Source organism: Clarias gariepinus, chromosome 9, assembly GCF_024256425.1.
Source record: "Clarias gariepinus isolate MV-2021 ecotype Netherlands chromosome 9, CGAR_prim_01v2, whole genome shotgun sequence".
NCBI classification, from domain to species: Eukaryota; Metazoa; Chordata; class Actinopteri; order Siluriformes; family Clariidae; genus Clarias; species Clarias gariepinus.
The window spans coordinates 2,331,530-2,342,739 of record NC_071108.1 but is presented as its reverse complement, the minus strand read 5'-3'; the positions used below and the strand labels follow the sequence as shown (position 1 = coordinate 2,342,739).

Genomic DNA, 11,210 nt, shown 5'->3' with positions numbered 1-11,210 from the left:
GCTGCTGCATTATTCACGCGCTGCCAGCGGCTTCTGATTACTTTAGAACTCTTTTAATGTCTGAGCACGTAATGAATAAAGTGCGTGAGCTGCTTCTTTGATCTTTCCCACAACGTATAGCGGAATGAAAACGCATGACGTGTCGTGACGTCATAATTGACGCCCTTCTCTTGTCTTTTTGCAAAGATACAAAGTTGACAACCGGTTATTTCAGCTGGCGTTAATCTCATTTTAAGCTCAAACAGCACCATGTCTCACAGGTCAGTATCCTGCAGTCTGGATGATTCTATATATATATAGAATATATAGAATATATATATATAGTGGGCCTATATAGGCAGCATGGTGGCGTAGTGGTTAGCACTGTTGCCTCGCACCTCCAGGTTCTGGGTTTGATTCCCCGTCTTGGGTCTGTGTGCCTGAAGTATGGATGTTCTTGCTGGGTTTTCTCAGGGTACTCTGGTTTCCTCCCACAGTCCAAAGACCGTATAGATGACAATAAGTGAGTAAGAGAGGAAATGAGTCACTGATTGGAAGGTTGTGTGTTCGAGCCCCAGCACCACCATGTTACCGCTGTTGAGCCCTTGTGCAAGGCTTTTAACCCTATCTGCTCCAGGGGGCGCTGTATTCTGGCGGACCCTGCAGTCTGACCACAACTTCCTAACTGGGATATGTGGAAAAAATCATTTCACTGTGCTGTAAGGTACATGTGAGAAATAACCGAATCTTTTTAGGGGCGGTGGTGACTCTGTGTTAATGCTCTAAATTACTGTTCAGAGGGTCGGTGGTTCGAGCCCCTGAACCCTTTCTGCTCCACGGGCTCCACAATGGTTGACTCTGACCTCTTGCCTACTAACAAGAAGCTGGGATATGCAATGAGTAAAGATGTATATACGTAATATATGTATATGTGATAAATAAAGGCTGACTCTCTGCTTTTGTGTATTAGATAGATGTAAAAATGACAACATTACTTTGGTAAAAAGTACGGTATGCCCCCCTCAAATGTATAACCCTAACACTTCCTCCATTGTACTGTAACTATACAGGTCTGTAATAACCAGGATAAAATGCTAGTCAGGTCCACATACAGCAGAAATCTTTATTATGTCTCAATATCACAATAAAGTTAGTGATCAGTAATGGCAGAAAGTGACCCACCAACAACTTACTGCCGCCTGGAGGTTACTGTGTAATGCACAAAACATGTAATGTGGCCTTCAGTCAATGAGTTTATAAACAAATAACATTTCTCTGTGTGTCTATTTACATTTCTTAATGAATATTATATATTAATGTGTGATTAAGTGATTTAATTCTTTTAGAAGTTGGACAACAAAATGTAGTGCACATTTCTGTAAGAAGTTTTGCCATCCTCTTGTTGTAATGAATGTTATAGACTTGACTGCACTTGTGTATTGCAGCACATATAACAAACTCTGGACTGACGCTCATGGGGAACTCAATGATCTCCTGAGCCAGGAGCTTCCGCCCGAGCCTTTACAGCCAGAGAAAGACCGCGTGGTGTTCTTCCAGCGCGTCGCCACCCTGTACGTACGCTATGTCCAAATCTTCAGGCAGCTGGAGGAGGCCTACGATCAGATCGTCCACCCACAGAAGAGGAGGCTGATCCGAGACGTCCTAGATGGAGTGATAGGTCGCGTCCTGGAGCTGAAGAATGAGATGGTGGAGAAGGAGTACTCCGAGTACCATAATTTGGACGATGTTATCCGGAAACTGAAACTGACCCCAGTGAGTTTGTAGTCCCGGATAAAGTGTTCATCGAGTGGCGTAGTGTTAAAGTGCTCGCCCTATTATCCGGACATTGCTAGTTCGATTCCCGGGTTAAGCTGTAACCTCTCGCAGCCGGAGAGCAGACTGGCTGAGCTCTCTTAGGTACTCACTGTAGTGCTCCCACATTAATCATGTCTCTACAGGGGCATCTGTGAGCTCGAGCAAGTGGAAGAGAAGGGAAAAAAAGTTGCATGTAAATGTTCTTGCCAGAGAACAAAATTCTTGGGAAGGCTGATTTTCTTTTACTCAGTCAATCATGATTTTCCAAGGCTGTTTATGAGACATTTGCATTAACCACAAACACAAAAAACTTTAAAAAAAACAAAGCATACAGAGAGCTAAAAGTTCCAGTAATGCGGTTCAGCCACTGCAGTGTATCAACACCAGCACCATAGGGGTACTATGGCAACTAGGGGCGCCATTTTTTTTGTCCTGAATGAATGTCTAGACTTATTTAATGCAATTTATGGATTTTTTTGGAGACCTTAGTATGAAGCAACCGAGCTCCATAAATCGCTCCTTAAACTGAATTATGAATTAATTAATTTATATCCATTGTAATATTTTTTCCCTTTTTTTATTTCTGTCTTTGTTTTCAGGAAGATCTTGAGATTCCAATCCCGAAGTACTTCATTATTGAACAGCGTAAAGTCCTGGAGGAGCGAGCCGCCACTCTCGCCAGCATTCTGGAGAAAAATGAAATAGTGGAGGAACCAGAAGTATGTGGACGGTATTTCTCGCTTTCCTTTGTCATGTTGATTTTAAACCTTTGGTATTTCTCGTAGCCCGATGCAGCTCCTATGCCGAGTCTGGAGGAGGCCGTCAGGATCATTCAGGTGTCGGAGAGGGCGCGGCAGGGTCGCCTGAGGACCAAGATCATGCGGCAGATCCACAGGGATGCAGAGATACAGAAGAAGCTTCAGGACGAGGATCTCAGAGAAGCTACAGAGCAACAGGCTGCTGTTCAAATCCAGAAGGTGATGTAACTGAAGCACAATTCACACGCAGCATGCACATCAAACTCGTCTGGTGTAGACCACGCCCACTCTGGGATAATGTAGATCTGAACACTTGGAGCAAATTGAGAGAGAGAGGGAATCCAGCACAGACGGAGACTGAAGTTTAAGAGGATTTGTAGAACTTCATGAGTACAGAGGAAATATAAAGCTGTGGTTCACTGGATGTCTGTGTCTGTAGGTATGGAAAGGTTACTTACAGAGGAAGAGGACGAAGCAGGAGAAGGAAGAAGAGATGATTGTTCTGGGCATGGTGAGCTCAACATCTGGCAATTTGCGAAGCTGTTTTTTTAAAAAACTTCATTTCATCTTTCATAAAATATGGATGCAAAGAGGAATCTAGATTTAAGCTGTTTTTAAAAATGAATTATTATCCTAACAATTTGTCATTGTTAACAAGAAAAATAAAATGTGAAAAATCTGAAAACAAGAAAATTGAAATGGTGCCAGCTTTAGCTTTTACTTATTTATTTTTTTACTTCTTAAATTATTAGCTGTATCATGCAATAATCCTAAATATTGGCTTATTTTATTTTAATTCATCTATCTATCTATCTATCTATCTATCTATCTATCTATCTATCTATCTATCTATCTATCTATCTATCTATCTATCTATCATATCTCATAATATTTTTTTGTAAAAATTATATTATATACATTCATAAGAAATATGATAATTACACAATTAATGACATACTAATAATAATAATAATAATAATAATAATAATAATAATAATTATTATTATTATAAATGTCCAGTAGAGGTAGCTGTGGCCCTGTGTAGTGAGGATGTCAGCACTCTCAAGTCTCTGTGCTTGTTGTAGTCCGTGAAGCCCAGTCTGGTCCATCCGTGCCCGGCTGTCGTCCTCGCTGAAGACAATAAAGCCATCAGGAGGAAGAAGCAGGAGGAGCTTGAGGAGGATTATCACAAAGCTACGATCTCCATCACTGAGACTCTGCAAGAGACCGAGGGTCCTGACATGAAGGAAACGATGAAGGGTCAGATCAGACAGTGGTTCATCGAGAGCCAGTGAGTGATTAGATCATGCAAAGTTTGAACCAAATGTGTGTGAGTAATGATTTAATGTAAGATTTCACATAGATACGCCCCCTATAATCATTTACATTTAGGCATTTGGCAGACTCTCTTATCCAGAGCGACTTACATTTTTATCTCATTATACATCTGAGCAGTTGAGGGTTAAGGGCCGCGCTCAAGGGCCCAACAGTGGCAACTTGGTGGTTGTGGGGTTTGAACCTGGGATCTTCCAAACCGTAGTCCAATGCCTTAACCACTGAGCTACCCCTGGCCCATATGTTATTATGTGCTGAACATCTGTATCTGAAGTCTTCTTTCTGATCAGTGATACGGCCGGGGCCTTTCCACAATATCCCGATGAGGAAGACGGCGGCTCGTCTAGCATTTTTGCAAATAAAACACCTGAGCAGGTAAATAAGTGTGTAGCTATGTACAAGATTAAGCTCAAGATTAGGTCTTAAATGAATAATAGATGATTTATATATAGGGTATAATTGCATGTCAATTATTATTGATTTATATATATATATATATAAAGGGAATTAATGAAATTCATTGGTTTCTTGAAATATTTAAATGGTGACTTAGGAATTGATTTCGATCGTATCAGGTTGTGTAGTATCATTAAAAATATCACATTTCATCATAAACTTATGAATTATAACGTAAGATAGATTTAAAAGTAATTCAACTACTGAATTACATCATTTTATATTAGATTCAATTGTATCTTAAAATATAAAATCACTGCCTCATGAACTGAATCATATCATGATATGTCAGATTCAGAGGTTTATATTGTATCAGATTTAGTGGTATTGGCAACCGTTTATAAACCCGCCTTTAACAAAAACTAAATTCTGTGGTATTGCATCAGATTTGGTAAAATATCAGTTGTTAACCTAAGGATCAAAATCATAATAAAGATCAGACCTTTATTTACCGAAAAGTTGCTGCATTAATATGTACAGTGTGTTATTACTGTACATGAAACACGAACATAACCAGATAAAGATCCATATTGGCTGCACACACTATGACTAAAGCTAGCAGGAAATGAGTTTTGTCACGAGTCAGGAATCATGAAACAGTAACAGCTAATAAGTTTCGATGTTGTGAGGTTGTGAGGTTCCCGTCTCCACCCTGAAGTTGTTTCCAGGAACATCACGTCTCCAAGAGATCAAAGAGTTTCTTTTATAATACAGCAGCGTGTCTAAGACTGATTTATTTGTTCATTAAAGAACAACACGCCCCCTCCTTTTTATCTGTTTATTGTGGATTGTGGACCTTATTTAAGTGTACTATTATAATTTTTTCCTTTTTTTTTTTTTTGACTGAACCTGACTGAAGGTGATGGAAGAGCTGGAAGCTAAAGAAGTGGAGGAAGAAATAAAAAAACCAAAAGAGAAAGAGAAGGAGGAGCCAAAAGCCAAAGGGAAAAAGGAACCCAAGAAAGGAGAAAAACAACAGGTGTGTGTGATCTGGTTCTGTGTTCTGGAGGGTTCTACTGCTGTGGAGTGTTTGGAGTGTAGTCTGTGATATTTAGTCTGTTTATACAGGAGGAGGATCCCGGGCTGATACTGCGGCCGTCTGCGTTTCTGTCCGAGCTACAGAATGGACACACAACATTTACAGGTGAGTCACATGTATATATATATATATATATATATATATATATATATATATATATATATATATATATATATAAAACACAGAATGTGTGACCAAAGAAGCTACTTCTAAAGTTTATGCAACGTAGAAGTGACTGAGTTATGTTGTTGCTTCAAACAATAATCATTTAAAATACTAATTATTTATATTTTTTTATGATTTTTGATACTAAAATTGGTGTAAGAAGCGTATAAAAAACATTAAAAACAAAAAAAAATCTGTAGCGTCTAACCATATTAAATTCATGTTGCAATATCTTATTAATTTTGCATTTTAGAATAATACTCTTTTTCAGGTTTATGTCTTTTCATGTGAAATCTAAAGTGGCCGAGTTTCATCTGAACGACAATCAAGATCATTAAAGGATTTTAATAAAAAAGAAGTAAAAAAAAAGAAGTTAAAATTTCAGATAGGATCATATAACACAATACTTTATTCACAAATTAATTCAAATGATAAAAAGAGAAAACAAAGTGTTTTACTGTTTTTTTTTCATTACCCAAACGTGACATCACGATATTACTTTATGTCTCAGTGCAGATGAACTTCTCCATTTCTCTTCCCTGAAATACGTTATTTTACCTTAATTTTAATTAAGAGAAGCTTTTTGTCCTCACACACAGATGTCTGGCAAAACCGTGACGAGTCCAAGAACTTCAGCCAAAGACACGAAGCTGAGATCATTAAAGAGGAGAAGAGGAAAGAGATCGAGGCGGAAATAAGACTGCAGGTTGAATTAACATCTTAAGAGATTTAATTTCACGTGCATTTTAATTTCTTCCTATATACAATATTCGGGATCAGTAGGACATAATGAGTATAAAATCCAAGCAGTGTCTTTAAACAGGAAACTAAGTTTGACACCCTCTTGTGTTTCTACTAATTAGTGTATTGTGCTTTTGCTACCACTAGATGATGCTATAAAGTGTCTACTAGTGAGGACAACAGGTCCAAGTCAGACAGAATGAGGTATAAAGTGCAGCGAACCCAAAACATGAGACTCTGTTTGTCCATCATCACCCAAAACATGAGACTCCTGGGACCCTGCGTCCTGATATGGAGACTGTATAACTGTCCACATGAGGACGCAGGGTCCCAGGAGGTTTTAAAGTATATTTTTTCAAATTATAAAATAGCACATAATAGGCAACAAGATGAACTAAATTTTAGTTTATTTTAAATACGTATACAGTACAAACATAACTGAGCTAAAAAGACAAAGGACAAAGAAATAGCACAGATACACCTGATCACATGTTTTTCTGGTTGTTTTTGACCATAATAATAATAATAATAATAATAATAATAATAATAATACACTCATTTTGAGAGTTCTACATTTTTGCGATGTTATACCTGTAGCGGTAACATTTATCCTTTATTAAACTAATGATAACTCATGCTTGAAGCTTAAAGTGACGGTAAAAAAGCGTCCTGACACGTCTTTGCGCTGGTGTGTTCAGGTGGACGAGCTGATGAGACAGGAGCTCGCTGACTGGAAGGTGGCTGTTGAAGGGAGTAAAGGCAAGGGCAAGGCTGGAGGAAAGGTCCTGATCGCTTTTATATACACGCTCTTCTCCAGAGCTCAGGGTTGCTTTGCGGGATTAATGTGTTTATTTTGCTTTATTCACAGAAGAGGAAGAAGACATCGAAGGGAAAGAAGAAGAAGAAGAAGAAAGAAATAGACCTGACAGCTAAACGGTAACTTAGTTCTATGTTCCATCAATTTCCGTCTTAAAGAATGAGTTCTGGTACTTTTTATCTGTTTATAGCTTCAGAAGTTCTTGTTATCTTTCCCATTATAGCAGCTATAAACAGAAGCTTCTTTACCAACCTTCTATATATATTTTTTTGTCTTGATGAACAAATCCCAGTTCGTCATGGTATTGGGAATGCGCTAAACTCCGGTATACTGACACTGGAGACTCCTTTCATACATGTTACATAAACACATGTCGCCTTACAGAAACACAATAGCTGCTATTAATTTATTACTTAATTAAGTCCATATGAATCAAAATAATGAAGCAGCTCTGAAATCTGTCTTCCATCAGGAGCCTCCAGTCGCTGTATGAGGAGCTGGTGGTGCAGGGTTTGCTCAAACCAGTGCGTGATGTAAAACTACACCAGTTCATAGGTACGAAGATTTTTCACACGTTCTCCTTCAGTGTGTTGGTGTTTAGTGAGAGATCTATCATCTGACTAGCTGCAAGATAAAGACAATGAGATATGACCAGCCTGTGTTATATAATATAACTGTGTAGCCAAATTATTTCATTATTCTCATATTTTGAAACATAACTATCAATTTTAAACGTTTGTTCCAACATTTAACGATCTTTGCGCTGCGACACTTTTTGGGACGCTTGATCCTTTCTTAGCGTTTATCAATTCTTCTAATGTGTTCACATCACAGGAGAGTACAGCTACCTCGGCACGACCCTGAGGCAGACCGACATCCAGCCCACGCCTTCATTATCTGACGTGCGCCAGGTTATATCTCTTTGGGCCGTCTTGCCACTGGGTACGGCGTTCAGTCTGTTTGCTGATCTGTTCATTTTGCTCGGAAGCAAAACTAAACTCTCTCTCACGTGTTCTCACACTGTCTTTCTCGCTCTTGCTGAAGGTTCCCAGGCGATCCATGAGAAAGCTCCTCTAGTAAAGTCCATACTCCTGGTGGGGCCTTCAGGAGTGGGGAAGAAGATGCTAGTCCATGCTGTCTGTCAGGAGACCGGAGCTAACCTGTTTGACCTTTCCGCTTCAAACCTGGTGGGAAAATATCCTGGCAAGCCTGGGCTCGATATGATGCTGCACATGGTGTTTAAGGTGAAGCCACTTTGTCTTAGATAAGTGCTTTAAGAGGACGTGGGAGAAGATTGATTGGTTTTGCATGTTTAGTTTATTATTCTAAGTCAGGCATCACTAAAAGGCGGAACACAGTCCAGATCTGGACGAGTAACACTTCTATCCAGACCCTGATGTTTTTCTGTTGAATAAGAATAATGAATTTTTCCCTTGGAGTGGGCGTGGCTATATGCATCACTCAACAGAGTCAATCAACATGATAGTTTACCGTGTGCAAAAGAAACAGAAACGAAAGCGCGACACATCATGGCGTACTCCAAGAAAAGGACAGTAGACTATAAAAACTGAACCTTCAGAGATGAATGGACAGATCACTGTATGTTTATTCTTTATGCTGCAATGCTTTCACATTCATTTACAACCCAGCCGTGTGCAAATAAAGATTTGATTTCATGAATAAAAATAAAGATTGTTGTTTGTATTCCATAAAAATACAAGGAAATAACGTAGTGATGATGAAGTCAAATGTAAGTCACTCTGGATAAGAGCGTCTGCTAAATACCATACATGTAAATTTAAATGCATCGTCTCCAGGTTGCCAGATTAATGCAGCCGTCTGTGGTTTGGATCGGAGATGCTGAAAAAATGTTTTACAAGAAAGTACCAAAGGAGGATAAAGAGGTAACAGTTTGGAATCGCTCTTTGTTTTATAAAATGTTTTTAGCTTTAATTGAATGAATACATATGATTTGAGTGTTTAAAGTTAAAAGGCATAGATTGCTTTTTTCTGTACTTACAGTTAGAGCCAAAGCGTCTGACGAAAGATCTACTTAAAATCCTTAAATCGATCAAAGCTGAGAACCGTGTTCTCATCATGGGTACGTCAAAAAATCCAGCCAATGCAGACGTTAAAGCTCTGTGTCGATTTTACAACAAGATCATCCTTATACCCCGGCCGGACTACGCCTCAAGGTTCGGTATGTGATCTGAACCACATCCAAGCAAGGTATCGAGGCAATACAGTATTGTGATGTTTTTTAATAAAAGCATTAAATTGGTGCTGCGTGTTTTTTCTCGTAGTCATGTGGAAGGAACTGATCCAGAGGAACGGAGGCGTTGTGACCAGCGACCTGGACCTCGGCTCCTTGGCTAGGATCTCAGATGGATGCACGCAGGGTGACATGGTACGCATGGTGAAGGGCATCCTGACGGAGTGGCGCATTGAGCGGCTCGCTAAACGCCCACTGATCGCCACCGATTTCGTCCCGGCTCTCTCCAAGATCGACCCTGTGTCCCAAAAGGAACAGGAAGCCTTCAAGGTAATGCAGAGACGGATGGATGTTTTATTTATTCATGGATCTTTTTTTTAATAAAGAGCCATGAATGTAGAGATGAAATGAGTGGTAATGATGGGTCCGTCATGAGTTTTTAACGTGGCTCAGAAGAACGAGAAGTCTCGGAGATTGATTCGTTAATTTTTCTACTGGGCGTTCATGCCTAATAATCTGGCCACATGAGTGATGTTAAACAGTTCTTGTTAGCACTTTTTCAGGTGTTCAGATCAGACAAGACAGTTTTTATTTTTTTCACAGGTCTGGTATGGGAAGACTCCTATGGGTAAGAAGAGAGCGCAAGTTGTTTCAGAGGCGGACACAGAGAAAGTAGCAGATAAAGGAGGCAAAGACAAAAAGAAAAAAGGGAAGAAGTAAAATCCATGTGGCATTCGTACCTTTGTTTTTCAATAAAAATATCCAACGCACAACAGATCGTCTAGCTGGTTTCTTGGTGGGACACGGTGGTGGACGGAGAGGTACAGCAGCAGCTCCATGGGGTGGGTACAGCTGGATCAGCTCCATGGTGGATATGTGCAGCTGCCCCAGGTGAGCTCCTGGGTGGCCATATGTTGTTGCAGAGAGGCTTCCGGGAGGTAAACAGAAACCAAAGGGAATCTACTCACCTGTCTGACAAGCTGGCAGCATTTTATTATCCTGATGAAGATGTGTTATTACAGTATACTCTGTAAGCCGTCACACTTTACGTAGCTCCGCCCCCTTAAGCATGTGCTCTGTCCACAGTGCTGGGTTTGTGAAGCATGATGCCACCTGCAAAGTTTTATAGTCATGGGTCTAACCGTCTGGGATTTATGAAGGTTTCATTAAATAAGTTGATGCTTGTTACACCTATCAGCCATAACATTAAAACCGCCTGACTAGAGTTTTGAATGAACACCTGCAGCAGATGCTCTAACAGTATAAAGTCAAGTCTCACTATACTGAATGAACACAGACAGCAGTGTTGATTAATTACCTGAAGGAGTCCAACGTAATACTTAACATATGATTAAAATCTGTTTAAATGCGTTTAGGTGAATTTATACCTTTAATACTGTATTAAAGTTACTACAAGTTAATACAAGTGTACATTAATACTTGTTTTACTGTGTTTATTATTTACCTGTTAGACTTTACAGTTCTTGTGATAAATAACACAAAGTTTCCTACTTCTGAAGTATTTTCAGTTCTTACAAATAAATCACAACGTAGTTGTTTAAGAATGTCTCCAGTGTTGATTAATTGCCTTTTATACTTATTACTAGTGTAAGTACCTGTCGTTGGACCGGAGAAGAGTTAGTATTTTTTTTAATGTAATCAGTGATATTATTATTATTATGATTATTATTTGAGGTTGAAGCCCACGTCCATGTCTGTGTGTCTCTCTGTACAGCAGAACTCTCTGTCTAACTTATTAATACAAAGAAATCCCATTCTGTAAGGTCGAGTATCTTACGCCTTGTTTACACTAAGTTGTCCTTCTTTTGTCACCAGCCAAATACACTCCCTGTTCGGTAATTTTGTTTTGGTAGTTTCGGAGAGCGCTGTTAT

The 11,210-nt window shown here is 39.3% G+C and overlaps 1 protein-coding gene across 1 annotated transcript; it reads left to right on the top strand.

The window, feature by feature from the left end:
- The first annotated feature begins 214 nt into the window (after positions 1–214).
- On the top strand, positions 215–10,192 carry LOC128530435 (dynein regulatory complex protein 11-like). The gene is made up of 19 exons (XM_053504388.1): positions 215–260; positions 1,425–1,752; positions 2,394–2,513; positions 2,580–2,771; positions 2,992–3,063; positions 3,638–3,843; positions 4,178–4,262; positions 5,203–5,322; positions 5,412–5,487; positions 6,147–6,253; positions 6,987–7,070; positions 7,157–7,224; positions 7,578–7,660; positions 7,940–8,047; positions 8,150–8,349; positions 8,923–9,009; positions 9,128–9,305; positions 9,409–9,647; positions 9,921–10,192. The coding sequence occupies exons 1-19, from the start codon at positions 250–252 to the stop codon at positions 10,035–10,037; spliced, it is 2,481 nt and encodes an 826-aa protein (XP_053360363.1). The 5' UTR covers positions 215–249; the 3' UTR covers positions 10,038–10,192.
- The last annotated feature ends 1,018 nt before the right edge of the window (positions 10,193–11,210 follow it).